Raw genomic sequence first — 16,778 nt, 5'->3', positions numbered from 1 at the left:
GTTTCTCGAGCGGAGATATTAGAGAAATTGCAGTCGCACGGGAGGGATCGAAGGGGTGACGAACTTGAAGTATGAAAAACATCCGATCGAATCGTACGATGAATGAATCTTTATTTGAAACGAGGTTACAGGTGCAATCGATCGTATTTATCAGTCGCTTGTCGTGAGAGACGATTATTTATTTCAGGAAGGATCGACTTTCGACGATTCCCCATGCATATGCTCTTTCTCTCGACGCTACTAATCACACACTAAATCAATATTCATTAAGCTAACAGTGACTATCGACTTTCGCTGTGCGAAAACACGATTTCAGCAAACTCGAGATCGCGTTTTCCTCGGCTCGACCGCGCGGCGATCGGGAATTCAGTAAATCCGACGTTTGTTGAAGCCCTTCGGTCGAGAGTGCACACTCGCAGCTTATTCGTCAACGCATTCGACTCGAATCTGTCCTTCCCCCGCCGCAACAGCGGGGCTCGCTGTATTCCTGCTTTGCCTGCAACAAACAGGAGGAGGAAATGTGAAATGTGATTGAGCGCGGGCGACGCGAGTCGCATGGATAATTCTCCCTCTCTGAAATGAATTACTTCTCGTGCCACAACAACTCGAGCGCAAACACAATAACGCTGAGGAGCAATCCGTAGGCCATCGTGACTATCGCAAAGTGGCATTCCGTGAAACCGATGGTGATGAAGCCGGTCTGACTCGAGCACACGGGCTTGTCCGTGTACAAGCGGTGCTCGTCGCGTTGCTTGAGTCCGTATTCTTGCAGCTTCAAAGCCCTGAGGGAACGACACGCAACAGTCTCGTCGACGATGTCGGGGGACGCGCGCACAACAAAAGTCCGGAACAGACGTTGACTCGAGATTAACTCACCCGACTTTTATTATTTCCAAGTAAGGCGATTGTTTCTGTGTGACGAAGAACGGATATATCCAGTTGAGGTAATCCATGTCGGAGAGGCCACATTTCTCCTCCTCGTGAAACGTTTCCTCTATCAATTGGTAGATCGGACCTCGCCCGCCGTGGAACGCGAAGGGTTCGCTCCTCACGCGACGCACCCCCTCTTTCAAACTCATCCAGCCGTCCTTGCGACCGTTCGGCTCGATTTTCTCCCGCATGATCGCCCTCCTCACGGGATCCTGTAAAGTCTATGTCCCGACGGGAAAGTGATTATGCACGATTATCCCGATCTCGGCATCGGCACCGAACGAAGAAAATTAAGCAATTAAGGGGAAGGGGGGGACTGGAAAATCGTGCTTGTTTTTTGTGAATATTTTCTGACGAACTGAATAAACGTGCAAGAATAAAAATTTTACATTTAGTTATACAACATATACAAGAGTAGAAAAATTTTGTTTATTAACAAATACTATTCGTATAGGTATACGATACATATAGCTGAAATATACTCTCCTTTTGTTTTTTTTTCGAGTTATCGTTTTTGCAGTAATATCTCGGCTCTCGGTGGTCCGATCAGAGCGAATTTTAGCTAGAAATCTCGAGGAGGCTTATCATTATCCGGTGAACCATTACGAAAAAAAATCGAACAAAATTAACAAAATGGCAGCTATTATTAGGAAAAGATTCAAATTTTTCACCTCTTTCACAATAAAAAAATTAATATCTCGAAATGAAATATTTCGACGGAATTGTCCATGGTTCACCTGAGAGCCACATGAACAAATATTATTGCTTTAAAATTTCAAATCGATACGAAGCTTAGGCTTTCGGAGAAATCACTGCAAAAAGTTGAACAATAAATTTTCAAGAAAAACGCGTTTAAAATTTAACTGGACGTACATTTATATGAGTATTTGTTTAAAAAAAAACTTTTCTACTCTTCGTATGTTATATAAATATATGTGAAATTTTCATTCTCGCACATTTATTCAGTTCGTCACAAAGTCATGATGAAAAACAAGCATGATTTTTCAGTAATCTGACCTTCCAGTCTCCTTAACGACGCGCCTTCGCGACTGACGCGCTGACCTACCGACCTTAAAGTAGTGTCGATAGTACACGGTGTCCTCCACGCCCAGAAGCAGCGGGCTATGCAGGAGGTCCTCAGGAGTCTTGATGGAATCCGTGGTGGATTGCAAGAGAGCTACGATATTCGCCGTGTAAGCCGCATAAAGATTGAGAGAAGCGAAGAGCAGCATGAGAATGATGATCCGAGACGCGATTCGATACGGCTCGTACGAATATCCTGTAAATGTACAGTACATCCTGTAAATGTACAGTAAATGTACAGTGATGTCCTTCGGCCGAAGATACTTTATTTGCGAGAAATTTTGCTATGCGGATATATATATATATAAGAATCTCGAGCTAATCGAAATTTTCAATTTTTCCGAATTGAGTTCCGAATAAAATTACACATCGACAAAGTGTCATTTCTCTCTCTCTCTCTCTCTCTCTCTCACTCTCTTTCTTTCTTATCGTTTTCCTTTTTCATAAAGTTGCGCGCCAATGACGCGATTTAGTTGTCGCGTACCTTGCTGCGCGAACGCGCCTAGAAGGACAAGGAGATCATCGCTGATTGTCGGCTCGCCATAATTGAGTTGACTTCGGTAGCTCGCCGATTTCTTCGAAGTATCTCTATAATACTCCCACCTCATAGACAGGTAGAGCAGGCAAAAGACCAAGAGTAGAAACACGGCGATCGCTTTCCAGACGTTTCGCTCAAAGGGCAAGATGAATATATTTTTCATGGTCGACAGCAAGGGTCGTCGGAATACGAAGCAACAGCTGCGCAAGATTTCACACATTGCGTCAAAAAGTGATCGATAAGTCGACATTGATAAAAAAAGAAAAAAATAAAGAAACAGTGCGACAGATGCGACAAGGCATTATTAAATAATAGTCAACTGCATCTTTCACTCAACTTTATTTTGTGCAAAATGCATAATTACAATGTGCGATATTTATCGCCAAGTTGTGCTTTGACGTAAAGGCGGTATGCTAATCAGCATCGCTGCGTGTGTCGACGATGCCAGAGGTCAGGCAAAATCTTCATGATGACAAACTTGAAATTACGTATTGATAGACTCTCGCGTGCGTTTTGTTAATTAATAACTTAACTGTTAATTAATTGAGAGAAATTCAATTAATTGTCCTTTGATTCATTTTTATCACGAACGTTTTTGCGTCTTGCGTTGACTCTCCAAGTCCTGTCGCGCACATAAACAGTTGAAGTGACATTTTGTAGTTGCGCCGTTTTCCACTGCGCGGTGTTTCTACTTTATCGACGTAGAATAGGGGACTCTTAGCGCTTCATAGATCTTTGATTTGATTATTGACAACGTGAGCGCTGACGAGTTGCGCTTCGAGTTTGGCGCTCGTCTCTCTTCTTGATTTTCCTTATACTTTTTCTACCTTCGCTTGTCCGATGACGTGAAAACACTGGTCGTAGTTATCGAGTACATCTCTAGCTGGCTAGTTGCATTTTAATAAGACCATTATCGCAGCTATAAACGTTGAGGAATGTCGCCTTTGCGATCGCGCCTTTTTGTTGAGACGCAAACGTGCGCGTTGATCAGATGCACTTGTGTCGGTCGGACTAATGTTCAAGATATCTGCAGAATAAATAAGTGCAGGACAAGCGTAGGTCAAGGGTCTTCGGATTACAAAGCTTTCGACTCACAGAAATGATATCTATATTTATTTGCGATATGTAGAAATGGAAATATACGATCATTGACGCGAAGTACTTGTATATTTTTTTGCTCACTACGTTGAACTTTGCGTCACGCTGCTTGAAAAATTTCCCGGATTTCGCGATAGCGTGTACATACGTGATCGAGGAACACGAAAGGTAGATAAGACACTCGAGACGCTTAAAAAGTAGGGACAAGGGTGATATAGCTAGGATAAGACAATAGGCTTAAAAGGACAAGGAGATAACATAGCGCGTAAGTTTCGTCATTTCCATTATACTTTATCTTCCGGCTTTCTGCGATTGTCGTGCATCGGTCCCTTAAGTATTTTAGAAGATACAAATGTCTCTCTAATCTTGCTGGCGGCATGGGAGACCGTTTAACGTTACAACGACAACAGAGAGCGCTGCGAAGTATCTGTCGTCGAATGCAAGATGGAAAAATCTGACATGCTCCACACTGCACTTTTTGCGACTAGCATACCGCCTCTGAACTGAATGTCGCACAGCGTGCGTGTCGCAAGCGTTTATCGTAAGCGTAATCCGTCCACGCAACTGGACGACGCAATTTTACCTAGTGCGCGTGAACAAGTGGATGTATTGCACCACGTCCATGCGATCTACCACAACCAACATGCTAGGGCCGAAGTCGATCTCGCGTCGTTGCAGCATCCCCACTATTCCTTTCCAAGATCCGTTCTCGCTCTGATATCCCCAAGTGTTCGTGATGTTAAAGCTCACCCTTTCGTGCGAAAATGAGAGAAGACAGCAAATTTCAGCGCGTCTATTTTACGCCGTACGTTGCAAATTAGAGATGTGCGAATCAAGAATTTTCATGTCGAATCGAATCTGTGAAATTTTATTAATTTTCGAATTCGAATCGAATCATCGAGAAATTTAACACGACTATTGAACAATGCGAATAATGATGGAAGATTTTAATATGAAAGGGGATATTGATGTTGCGATATCATCTTAAAGTAAAATATATATATTTAAATATTTAAAGTAATTTATAATTAAGTTATTAATTGTAAGTTGGGTTAATTATAAGGGTTCAAATATACAGGCCCAGATAGCTGATGTTACGCGCAAACGTTAATGTATCTGATTATCGTATTCAAATGTTCGCGATTCGAAATTTTCGAATTCGAATAGTTCGCAAATTTATTTCGAATATGAGACCTCCTGACACAAATTTGTTTCTAAAAAACATTGACGATCTAACGATCGAGCTGAGAATTGATCTGTCTCTTGTTCCGAAGCGACATTTTTCCCTGCGCAAATATAATTGTGTCGATCGAGGAAATCGTCCGGAGGAGTTACGCCGTGGCGTTTCCTCGCGATCGAGCTCGACACTGTAAGTAACCGCTTGCGTAATTTTCGTCGATAAACACGGCGCACGCCTATTTAATTAGACTCGGCTCCATAATCCTAATTGCGCACCGCGATCGAGCGTGATTTACGATCGTGGTTTTCGACGTCCGTACGCCATAATCGTCCCGATCGCTATTATGACCTCGTTAATTAACCTTGAGATCGAGTTACAGCTTTATTACGTCGCTCCGAGCACTCGCTCGGGCAATTGGCGATTAAGAGATTCGCAGCGCGATTGACAGGATCGATCCCCTATCTGTGATCGATTCTATACTTACGTCGCATTCATCCGCTCGGTCAGGTGAAGTATCCAGATGTAATTAGCCTTCGTCACGGGGTCGATAAATTTGTTTACGTGATCGGTCAGGTGATTCAACGAGTCGGGATTCGTGATCTGCAAATTACAGAAAGAACCTTGCGAAAATATCCTGCACCTGCACCTGCGGACGCTACTTTATTCCCCCCCCCCCCGTTACTGTCGTCGCCGTCTCGCTCGCGCGCGGTCACGTGCATCGTCCATTCAACATCCGGAACGATGATCCGGCTTTCGACTCAGCCGTTGCGCTCTTCACCTTTTAAGTGCTGCGATAAGATAATGATGCTGGAAGAATGGTAATATATATATATATATATATATATCGGCCGCGCATGCGCCCGATATGCGTCTCTCTCGGAATGCATCTCGTCCGCGCGAAAGGAGCGTCTTATCGCCGTCTTATCGCGAACGAATACACGTTTTGAGTACCACGATGCTAGACTTGAGCTCGCTCCGTCGGAGATTCCGTCTTCGTGCCGAGGCGACGTCGGAGGTCCTCATTTGTAGTCCATTCTCGAGCGTCCAGTTCCCACGATTTTCCCATATCATATCTCGCTGCGGGCTCGGCTTATACACGGACGTCAGTTGGATAAAGTTATCGCCGAGCCTCTCAGCGAGGACCACGTCGCTGTCGGGATAAATGGCCAGATCCTCGAGCATCTCCTCCGCTGACAAAGCGTCGCGCACGGAAGTTAGATTAGCGTCGTCGATCGCGCTCCTTCGATCTTGTAGGAGCAGCCATTTCGTCGGGGCGACGAACATCCTCTCCGAATGCGCCTGCGTGCGCGACGTCATGTCGGGCAAACGTAATTAGCCATTAGATCGGATTAGCGTCAAGCTGGGGCGGGTGGGGGGGGGGGGGCGGGAATCTTTCTCGCGGGATCCTCCTTGCGTGTCAATTTTTACAGCGATGCGCGATTCGGCTTGATTAACGAGCGCCGAGTCGTCGAAAACGAAGAACGTAAGGGACGTGGTTTTACCTGTCGCAAAATCTCGACGGCGTAATCGCAGTGCAAGTCCAGCGCGTAGAGATTCCGATGTTCCAGGTTGTCGTGAAGCCTGCGGTCGAGTTTCCCGAGGGAGTTGCGAATTCCGTGAGTCAGGCGATTGTTCGACATCTCCCTCGATATTTTAATCGCGTCGTCTGGGGAAAGGAAACAGCGGTCGGCGTTGAGCGTTTCTTCTCATTATTCTACGCCGTTCTTTTCGTCAAGCATTAATATAAAATGCGTCGTATCGCGGACCGAGTCAAGGGCACAAATTGAGGTAGGCATTAGCAGTTTACTCTACGATTGATCCTCGGTCTCATCAGTCTCCTTGAGCACAAACGATATTTCCTCGCGATATAATTTGTGACACCGTGTGTCGATTTACAATTTATACAGCAATTCATCACGCAGCCTCTACTCTAATTTGTAAGCTCGCTCGGTCGGCATGGATTATACGAGGTTGAAAGTCTCGCCATAATCGATGCAGAGGTGCAGAGATATCCTCGAAGGCGGGAACAAGACGGGCGTCGCGTTGACGATAAACTTGAGTATAACATTGTCGACGCGACGCGACGACGCGCTCGAGTCATTTCCACGCGACATCGCGAGGATGCACAGGATGAGGAGGAGGAGCATTCCGCGAGTGCTTTTGCATCCGTCGAGCATCCGACTGCGCCGAGAAGATCCACACTGAGATTGTCGATGTGGTATCGATTATCCGCGCGCGTACCGTGCCTCTCTTCGAGTTCGCACAGCGCCATATATCGCAAGGTTCCCGCCGCCGCCCCCCCCCCTCCCCCGCGCTTGAACAAAAGCGCTCGCGAGCTCGCAGAGAGGCAAGGATGCAATCGAGCCAAATGAGCGTTATCATCGCGCGTGAAAAATTCAACGTTCGCTACGTTCGTCGCTTTGAGGCTTGAGTGTGCGCGCGCACGCGCCTTGCGCGACAAATTCGCATCGTCTCTGCGAACGAACGATTCACCGTCCAAGTTTTTTTTTTCCTTTCTTTTTCTTTTCGAGGATTCCACGTCAGCTCTCTGCAATTCGCCCCCGAATGCAGTAGTTTCGGACGGTAATAACAGGGGGAGAATTTAGAACGAGAAATCGGGCCTCTATGTTCCGCGCGCGAGAAACCGCAGCTGTGGAATTTGCATGTCGTCCGCATTCGCAGATAAAGTCCACGTATGAAGCCAGCCCTCCGGGGGGGGGGGAGCGATTATGTGCGATTTACCGAGTTTGCCATAATGACGTTTCTCGGCGATATGTACCGTGAAAGTAATTCTTTGTCATCACGATGCCGCATAAGCGTAGAGCTTGAAAAGCGAGGGGGGGCGGGGGGCGGGGGTCTCCATAATGTAACGACGGCAAATATCGCTTTATCCTTGATCACCTGCGCTAATATAATATGATGCAGATAATAGATCTTAGATTGATGGACGGCTTAATCGATCGTTCTTGAGGTAGCTTGTTGCACGGTCTACGATCCTAATTGCCGAACAAAGCGCGCATTCCAGCGCAATTACCTCGTCTCGTGTGCGTCTCGCACGTGCTCGGAATGATTCGCGAACGAGGTTAACGGGAGATAAACGAAAGATTTTCCCTCGGCGTTACCTAGGCGGTTACCGAGATGACTCGGCGCGTTTGGCGACACTGACGAAGTTTCTTCGCCGCAATGACGACGACGCGCAACACATGGCGGCTGCAAATTATGCAACGAAACGAGTTCATTAAACTGATCCTTGCATATATCGCGTCGCGTGCGATCCATAATATACGAGGGCGGTCTGAAAAGTTCTCGGCCTAACGATGAAAGAGAATCTTTTTTGTCATGAAATATGTTTTATTTTTCAATATAATCTCCTGAAACTTCAATACATTTGTTCCAACGTCTTTCCGATAATTCAGTACCATCATTTAAAGTGCGATTCCGGAAGGTACTTTTCGCTCTGGTGTGTAGTGGTGGTGGGATTCAAGTTTCATCAGCAGCAGTTATGAAACGACGCTTCAAGTCCATTTTATTTCGCTTAAAGCGACAAAAATGTGCCAAACACGCTTGAGAAATACGCATTCGAATGCGTTTTTGGTCAATTGTTAGCGAATAATGCGGCACCCATGCTTACCACAAAGCTTTCTCAACTGGTGCTACTACTCGAATGGCTCGACAGATCGAATAAAATTTTACATGGGTTTATATCAGGGATCAGGGATCACTTTCCAATACAATTATAATTTGACAGTTTCTAATGCCTGCATGTATGTGTCAGGTCGAGGAGAACTTTTCAGACTGCCTACGTATAACAGAGAGACATCATTGTTTATTAACTTTTCTCCTTCCTTCCTTCCTTCCGTTGTTTAGCAAGAATGTGGAAACGTTTTTTCTCTTTTTTTCTTTATTTATTTAGGCTCGAAAAATTCCTAACACTTCGGCCAAGTGCCGCGCGCGTGATTATCCTTCCTGCGTCGCGTACACAATTACGCCGGTAGATGGCAGCACGGCGCATGCTCGCCTCATCAGCTGATCGAAGAGTACGTGCGGCAGATGGCCGCTTGCGAGTGTGACGTGTTTAGTTCGAGTGTACCTTTGTTTACGATCATTTGAACGCACAACGATAACGACGTTATACGCGGATAAGGAGATATTGCTGAAGATGGAGCCGCAGGATATTTATTACAACAAAGCGGAATACGTCGAGACGGTAATGACGGTGGTTGAAATTGCGGTGCTCTGTTAGCACCGCAGCGTTGTAACGACGTACACTTAGACATCGGTCTGACGGAGAAAATTGACAGAGAAAATTCAAACTGAGATCTAAGGAGTATTGTGCAGGCGTTTGGCGTCTGGCAACAAAAGCCGCGCTCGATGAGTTTGATTTATTGGCGCTGCAATTTGTACTCGCGAACCCACCATCCAAAGTGTCTTTCGCGTAATCAGTACCGTAAGTAACAGAACCTAACCTCACTTCTCTTGACATTTCAGGCATCGGGGAACAAGGTGAGCAGACTGACGGTCCTGTGCGGCTCGCAGAACATCGTATTACACGGAAAAGTGATAGTACAGTCCGACGCAATAATCAGGGGCGACCTGGCGAACGTGAGAACCGGTCGTTATTGTATCATCAGCAAAAATGCGGTCATCCGACCACCCTTCAAAAAGTTCAGCAGGGGGTAAGTGAGAGAGTCGCGCTGGTGCATTATCGCTCGCGGCATCTCCGCTTATTATTGATCCGACATCGCCGCGTACCAAGGTTGCAATTGCTCGCAGCGTAACAAGCAGCGGAGCTGCTTCACACACACACACAGTCGCTCAACCTAACGCAACATGAAATTGTTCATCAGGGTCGCTTTCTTTCCCCTCTCGATGGGCAATCACGTGTTTGTGGGGGAGCGGGCGGTGGTAAACGCAGCGCTGGTCGGCTCGTACGTTTACATAGGGAAGAACGCCATAATTGTACGTAGACAATGATGTGTTTACGTCGCGAGAGAGCGCGAGAGAGAGAGAGAGAGAGAGAGAGAGGCGGGTGCTCATGAAGTCGTCACTTGTCACGCTGCAGGGCAGGCGGTCTGTCCTCAAAGACTGTTGCTACATCGAGGACGGCGCGGTCGTGCCACCGGAGACTATCGTGCCGTCTTTCACTCGTTTCGCCGGCAGCCCGGCGACGTGCGTCGAGGAGCTGCCCGAGTGCACGGTGGATCTCATGACGGACTTCACAAAGAACTATTACGAGCATTTCTTGCCGGCGCGGGTCTAACGCACGCCTCGTGCTCCGATGCTCGGAGACGCATTCACGGATACACCGAAGGTTTACTCGTCGTAAGATCTCCACGCGTTTGTGCGATTTCCCGTTCGAGCTGAAGGAAGGCGCAACATTCGTCGAGGAAGGTTTCGAGGAGATGTTTCGTTATTTGTGGTGCATCTTGCTCGCATTTATTTCAACGCAATTCAGTCTCGTTATCAATGCCGAGAATGACAATAGAGTCTGATCGCCTACTTGCTCGTTCTTCGAACGAGCGGGATTACTAACTGTGTAATATAACTTGTCAGTGTGCTGATTGTTTTGCACTACTATTAAAGTACGTTAAAGCGACGACGCGGATCGTCTCGTCCTTGTCGCGCGAATATGCGGTAACCGCGCTCGCCGGCTCGGGGTAATAAAGTTTCCTTCGTTCCCGTCTTTCGTTTCGCAAACAGACAACCTCGGGAGAACCGTCGACCGCTCCTGCTGGCTCTTTTTCTCCTTCCTCGCTGCGGATTATATACGTTTCCGCGGGCGCTCTCTTAGTCGAGGTACTCAGCGTAGTCGATGGCTTCTGCGCCCGGCGTTTCCGCGCCCTGTGTCGTCCTTACGACGTCCTTCTCGCGCGAGTTTTTCCTGCGAAGAAAGAAAACGTAACGTAATTCGCGTGCGGGATACGGCACGGTCCGCGAGAGTCTTTCTCTCTTTCGGATTCTCACTTCTTGTGCCACAGCAGCTCGAGCGCAAACACGACGGCGGTAAGCAGCATCCCGTAGCCCATTACGACCAGCGCGAAATAGCATTCCGTGAGGCCGATGGTGATGAAGCTGGTCTCACTCGTGCACGCCGGTTTCTCCGTGTACAAGCGATACTCCTCGCGATACTTCAGCCCGTATTCCCGCAGTTTCAACGCTCTGGAAGCACAGCCCTCGCGTGCAAACGTCGCTTTAAATACTCCCGACGAGGAATAATGAAAGAGGACTTGACGAGATTTACTTTCAACATTGTGCGCCGCGACCGCGCGCGGTTTCTCGCGATTTTTCCGCGGAAGAAACTCTACCGAGACACATTTACCCGTTCTTAATGATCTCCAAGTAAGGCGATTGCATTTGTACGACGAGCAGCGGATCGAGGACGTTCAAATAATCGATCTGAGTGAGACCGCACTTCTCCTCCTCCAGGTATGTGTCTTGCATGAGCTGGTACACCGCACCGATCTCGCCGTGGAATGCGAATAGCTCGTTTCTTACGCGACGCACGCCCTCGTCCATAGTCATCCAGTTGGGCTTGCGTCCTTTCGGCTCGATCCTCTGCTCCAGGATCGCTTTCCTCACGGGATCTCGAAAGGCCTGCGATTTCAACGTAAGGAAGGTACGCGCCGATTTATTCGATTCCTTCGCCCCGCCCCGCTGATCGGGGGGTTCGATCACTCGCCGTAAACGCGAGACTCGAGGCGCGCGTAACGCGCTAATTAATCTCGATCGACGAACCTTAAAGTAGTGGTGACTGTACACGACATCCTGTGCACCCAGCTTCAAAGGACTGCGCAGGAGATCCGAGAGCGTGCGTATGGAATCCGTCGTGGACTGCAGCAGACCCACGATATTCGCCGTGTAGGCCGCGTAAAGACTCAGAGATGCCACCAGCAGCATCAAAGTGACGATCCGAGTGGAGACTTTGTACGGCTCGTAAGCGTATCCTGCGTGCACGGACACGGGCTTCAAGTTTATCGTCGAGACGCTCGAGAATACTTTATTCGCGAGAGACCGCGAATCTTTTTTTTTCTTTTTTTCTTTTTTTATTTCGACTCGGATGAATCGGGAATCGGCAAACTTTTGTTTTTCTCCTCGATTCTCGCACTTGGCGAGTTCTCCTTGAGAATCATTACCTTGTTGGGCGAATGCGCCCAGGAGAACGAGAAAATTATCACCGACCGCCGGCTTGCCGGAATTGAATTGGCTCCAGTAGCTCGCCGACTCGGGCGAAGCGCCTCGAGAGTGCTCCCATTTCATCGATAAGTACAGCAAGCAGAAGACCAATAAGAGGAACACGGCGATCGCCAGCCAGACGTTCCGTTGGAAAGGTAAGACGAATATATTTTTTACGGTCGACAGCAACGGTCGTCGAAATACGAAGGCCGATCTGCGAAAAACCTTTCCTATGCATAGGCGCGCCTGCGTTAATTTTTAAGCACGCATAACACGAAAGATGCTACAATAATGTAATATACGAGATCTAACGAGATAAACCGACCGCGTCGATGGCTTTCAGCGGAGCGTGGAACCGTTACGTCTCTCCGCTTTCGTCTCCGGAAAGAGACGAAAAATAACTACATCCCAAAAAGAGCACAGTATTTCAGAACAAGCGGAATCATCTAAATTTTAAAAGAGGATTTTACTCTCATGTATGGCCTCGAGAGGAGAGGATTCCTCTTAAATTAAGGGGAAAATATTACAAACACATTATTCTCAAAGTCCGAGGAATTAGAGGAAAATTAATTGGAATAAGAGGAAAACGGAATAACATCTAGTAAATTTTAGACGAATGCTTCGCTTGAATCGCTTCATCGAGAGAGGAATCCTTTTCCTGTAAAAGGCTTACGCTCAGGATATGAGACTATGGGGAAAAAATCACTTTGCACATAGGATATTCTTTTTTTTGCTGGCTGCATAACGAAGGACTGGCTCCGCGCTCGTTTTACCTGGTGCCCGTGTACAACTGAACATATTGCACAACCCCGATGCGTTGCGGAATAAAGAACGTGGTGGTGCCGCCGATGTCGATCTCGCGTCGCTCCAGCATCCCAATCATCCCGTTCCAAGAGCCGTTCTCTCCGCGATATCCCCAAGAGTCCGTGATATTGAAACTCACCCTGTCACGTGTGAGGCAAAAGTACGCAGAATTTCAGGTACGTCGATCGTGACAAGCCGACAAGTCAAAATTTGCCGAATCCTCGCTGACACGAATCCCTCTCGATGATTATCACACGAGAAGGAGAGTAACTGCGCCGTAATATTTTCCGTCGCGTTGTGACGAGTTTGATAGCAGGTCGCGCGCGACCGATCAGTTCACGCCACGATCACGAGTGCTGTTTATACTTGACACTTCGTGTGACAATCGATAAGAGCGGCATGCGTTTCTTCGGTCTTCATTCATAAGTCACGCGCCGTTCCCCGAGCAGAGAGACGTCGGAGATCGGACATCAACAGGATCGTTAAGGGGGGGCTTGCTTTCTCACTCGCGGGCTCAAAAAGATCGATTTGTTTTTTATTTTTTATTTGTATTCCTACAATTGTGTGTAGAATCACCCCTGTGAAAGGATTTTCTGAAATTCATGGCTTTAACGGAGCTACGAGCTGAAATACGTTAGCGCGCACGGCCGTTGTTTAAGTATATCTAAACTTTCAAACGCGTTTTTCTCGAGACTATGTTTCTCGACCTTATCGAACTGATAACTAAAAAACTGATAAAGATAGCCACTTCTTTTTGTTTCACTTATTCCTGATATTTTTGCGCTAGGAATAGACTAGAATAGAGCTTTCATAACAAAAATTCGATTGTTTATAAGTGAAAATATACAGAAATTTATTACAGAAAAAACGAATTGCTTTTTGGGACTGACGCGCCACTTTTATAAATTTCATTCAGTTAACTTCGTTCTAGTCTATTTTCCTTAGCGACACTCATCTAGATCATGAAAGTTGGTTGTTCTTTCAATTTCAAATAATACCTAAGAGCTGCATCACTTCCGTAGCAGGAGCGTGTTTTTTTTTTCTTTGGTGGATCTGATTTCGGATGTCATTTTCTATAATAAATACGTATATATATATATATATTTTTTTTTTTTTTAATAAAAACTATATTTCTGCAGTACAATAGTTGTACAAATATATGCAAACACCCGTATCTTTCTATATATAATAGTTTTCTAAAAATAAATTCACAAAAATGGATCATTTTTTGAGCCCGCGAATGAGAAACCACCCCCCTTAATGAACTTACGTGGCATTCATCCGGTTTACCAAGTGCAGTATCCAAGGGTAGGTAGCTTTCGTCACGGGATCCACGGTCTTCTTCTCGAAGTCGGTCAGATGATTCATCGTGTCGGGATCGGTAATCTGTAATTGCGAACAGTCTCGCAGTATGGTATTTACTCGTATTTACCTTGACGCGCGTGTAAAACATCGACTGACGACGAGTCGATGACTCTCGTCTCTTGAGACGTCGAGACGAGAGCGCATTTTTACACGGCTTGCCGTGTAAAAATACGCGAGCGCGCGAGGTTTCAAGTACCACGAGACAAGACTTGAGCTCCGTCCGATGTAGATTCCGTCTCCGCGCCGAAGCCACGTCGAGAGTCCTCATTTGTAGTCCATTCTCGATCGTCCAGTTGCCGCGATTTTCCCATATCGCACCTCGCTGCGGGTTCGGCCGATACACGGACTTGAGCTCGAGAAAGTCGCCGTCGAGTCTCAGCGCGAGAACCACGTCGCTGTCGGGATACACCGCTAGATTCTCAAAGATATCCAACACCGAATCGTCGTACGTCGGAGTGGCTTCACTGCCGTCGTCGTGGCCGCCATCAATCGTGGTCCTTCGATCTTGCAGCAGCAGCCACTTGGCCGGGGCGATAAACATTTTCCTCGAATGCGCCTGTCGTGCGTTAACGTTTAATCGGAGATGAGCAATGTGGCGTTGTTTTATACCTGTCGCGCGGATTATATCTATCTACCTGTCGCAAGACCTCGCGAGCGTAATCGCAGTTCAAGTCCAACACGTACAAGTTTCGGTGCTCCGAATTGTCGTACAGTCGCCGGTCGAATTCTTCGTACAAATTGCGAATACTGTGCATCAGACGATGTCTCGATAGCACTCTCGACAACTTGACCGTGTCGTCTGAGGGGAAATTGAATCAGCATTAATTAATTCTCTCTAATTCATTAATTAACTCGCTTACGAGTTTGAAAATTCCGTAAACACCACAGACCCATATTCTGAACCTTCTTTTCGGTCACTAAGAGCCGCTTGTTCCAACTTCTTGGTAAGGTTAACTGACAGTTAAGTCATATGTCTGTCTTTGTCTAAATTGAAGGAAAAACAATGTTAAACGTATGATTTAACTGTCGGTTGACTTAACAAGAAGTTGTTGGAGCAACCGGCCCTAAAAATGCCTCTAAAAGTGGCTTACAGTCAGAGTCAGGAGGCTCATAAGCCTCCTTTTACAGTCGCTTTTAATGGTAAGAGAGAGAGAGTTCAGAATATATGAGCCATAGAGTATAGACCGAAGTAACGATGCGCGTCAATTGATCTTTGTATCTTGACGTTGCATCAGTCCGACGAAAATTGAAAATATAGACTTGGTAGCGAGCGAGCGAGCGAGCGAGCGAGCAGCTCTTTGTGATCTTTTCTAGTCGGGTCATCGTTTTCCATCGATTATCGCGGAGAAAGATTCCCTCTTTGGCGCGCGCCATAAATCATAAATATGAAAATCTTGCCATCGCTGATGCACAGGTGCAGAGACGCTCTCGTTGGTAGGAACAAGACGGACGTCGCGTTTACCAGAAATCTCACGATCACGTCGTCCACGCGAGACGACGCGATCGCGTGATCGCCGAATGGCAGCGCGATTATGCACAGCGCGAGGAAGAGAATCATCCCGAGCGTTCCTGTTATCGCTAAACGACTGCGGCGACGGTCTCGGCGGGATCGTCCGTAGTATCGATCATCTCTCTCTCTCTCTTTCTCTCTCGCGAGGAACCGCGCATCGTAGTAATCTCTCCGCATACATAGCGAATGCAAATAATTCCGCGCAATCCTCCTCGTGCAATCGTCCGCTAAGCGAAACGCGAGTACAGCACGGAGCCAATCGAGGTAACGAGCATCGTTACAACTCGTAAAATATTTAGCGTGGAACATCGAGTTAGCGTAATAGATTGCTCGTCAACGTTAGCCGTTATCCATCGTGGGCGTGTCCTTCTTCGTCGAAATCGTTTTCCCGATTCCACCAGCTTTCCCCGTTCTCACGTGTGCTTCCTCGAGTGCGCGATTTCAGACGATAATGGTAGCGTAAGAGATTAGAGAAAGAGAGAGAGAGAGCGAGCGCGTCTTGCTCTGCGAAGAATCGCAGCTGTCAATCGAATGTCGTTCTCTCGTGTTTTCTTCTCGCGAAACAAAGTATCGCACTTGGTCCGCGCGTATTCAAAACGCGCTGATCGGTTTTTTATCATCGCCTTCAATTGTTGTTGATTGTCCATATGTGTCGGAAATGATCAAACGCGAAGCGGCGCATATGGCGCGTCAAGCGTGACGCGCTAATTCGTTCTAGAAAATAGAAAGGCAACAGCAGCCGCGGTTAATTAAAGGAGCGAATATTTTCAACTGGTGGTCAACTGTAAGTGTGATGATGGGTTGACGGAAACACTCGAGCGTATTTCCAATGCGACACAAAACGCACGTACCATTTTCCGCCGTTAATCGCTCGTCGCACACAACACCTGCCGCTGTAAATGCGATCATAAAGTGATAAAGATATAATGAGCACGCGCGATGTATTGTGCAAACTTCCGCGACGGTCGCATGTGCATGCAGTATGTGACTTGATCCTCTCTCCCCGGCGTATCGGGCGTCTGTCGCTTAATTGCGAAGTCCGTTTGTTAATTGCGAATCGTGTCGTCGTATTCCCGACGCATTCTACACGTCGCGAG

General features: G+C 47.1%; 2 protein-coding genes across 2 annotated transcripts; one reads left to right on the top strand and one right to left on the bottom strand.

The window, feature by feature from the left end:
• Window positions 1-93: 93 nt before the first annotated feature.
• LOC105192153 (uncharacterized) lies at window positions 94-15,107 on the bottom strand. The gene is made up of 17 exons (XM_025305423.1): window positions 14,807-15,107; window positions 14,368-14,727; window positions 14,077-14,192; window positions 12,776-12,946; window positions 11,565-12,216; window positions 11,149-11,423; window positions 10,793-10,988; window positions 6,814-7,051; window positions 6,332-6,495; window positions 5,781-6,128; window positions 5,314-5,429; window positions 4,233-4,400; window positions 2,498-2,751; window positions 2,001-2,209; window positions 877-1,151; window positions 588-782; window positions 94-496 (listed from the first exon to the last, which is right to left on the bottom strand). The coding sequence occupies exons 1-17, from the start codon at window positions 14,924-14,926 to the stop codon at window positions 421-423; spliced, it is 3,933 nt and encodes a 1,310-aa protein (XP_025161208.1). The 5' UTR covers window positions 14,927-15,107; the 3' UTR covers window positions 94-420.
• LOC105192150 (Dynactin 5, p25 subunit) lies at window positions 8,853-10,508 on the top strand. Its single transcript, XM_011156072.3, has 4 exons — window positions 8,853-9,036; window positions 9,318-9,505; window positions 9,677-9,788; window positions 9,892-10,508. Exons 1-4 carry the CDS (start codon window positions 8,989-8,991, stop codon window positions 10,087-10,089), a joined length of 546 nt encoding a protein of 181 aa, XP_011154374.1. The 5' UTR covers window positions 8,853-8,988; the 3' UTR covers window positions 10,090-10,508.
• Window positions 15,108-16,778: the final 1,671 nt, after the last annotated feature.

The sequence above is a fragment of the Harpegnathos saltator genome, unplaced genomic scaffold, assembly GCF_003227715.2.
Source record: "Harpegnathos saltator strain DR-91 unplaced genomic scaffold, Hsal_v8.6 scaffold695, whole genome shotgun sequence".
Classification (NCBI taxonomy): domain Eukaryota; kingdom Metazoa; phylum Arthropoda; class Insecta; order Hymenoptera; family Formicidae; genus Harpegnathos; species Harpegnathos saltator.
The sequence above is the reverse complement of the archived record's forward strand: the minus strand, read 5'-3'. Positions and strand labels throughout refer to the sequence as shown.

What these genes read in the sequence shown, in the direction of transcription:
- LOC105192150 (XM_011156072.3), top strand. Translation starts at nt 8,989, where the DNA reads ATGGAGCCGCAGGATATTTATTACAACAAAGCGGAATACGTCGAGACG. An exon ending in TTCAAAAAGTTCAGCAGGGG is followed by an intron (nt 9,506 to 9,676) that starts GTAAGTGAGAGA and finishes ATTGTTCATCAG; the next exon opens with GGTCGCTTTCTTTCCCCTCT. An exon ending in TAGGGAAGAACGCCATAATT is followed by an intron (nt 9,789 to 9,891) that starts GTACGTAGACAA and finishes GTCACGCTGCAG; the next exon opens with GGCAGGCGGTCTGTCCTCAA.
- LOC105192153 (XM_025305423.1), bottom strand. Translation starts at nt 14,926, where the DNA reads ATGCACAGTATTCGCAATTTGTACGAAGAATTCGACCGGCGACTGTAC. An exon ending in CACTTGTTCACGCGCACTAG is followed by an intron (nt 2,752 to 4,232) that starts GTAAAATTGCGT and finishes AATCTTGCGCAG; the next exon opens with CTGTTGCTTCGTATTCCGAC. An exon ending in TTGGAAATAATAAAAGTCGG is followed by an intron (nt 783 to 876) that starts GTGAGTTAATCT and finishes TCGTTCCCTCAG; the next exon opens with GGCTTTGAAGCTGCAAGAAT.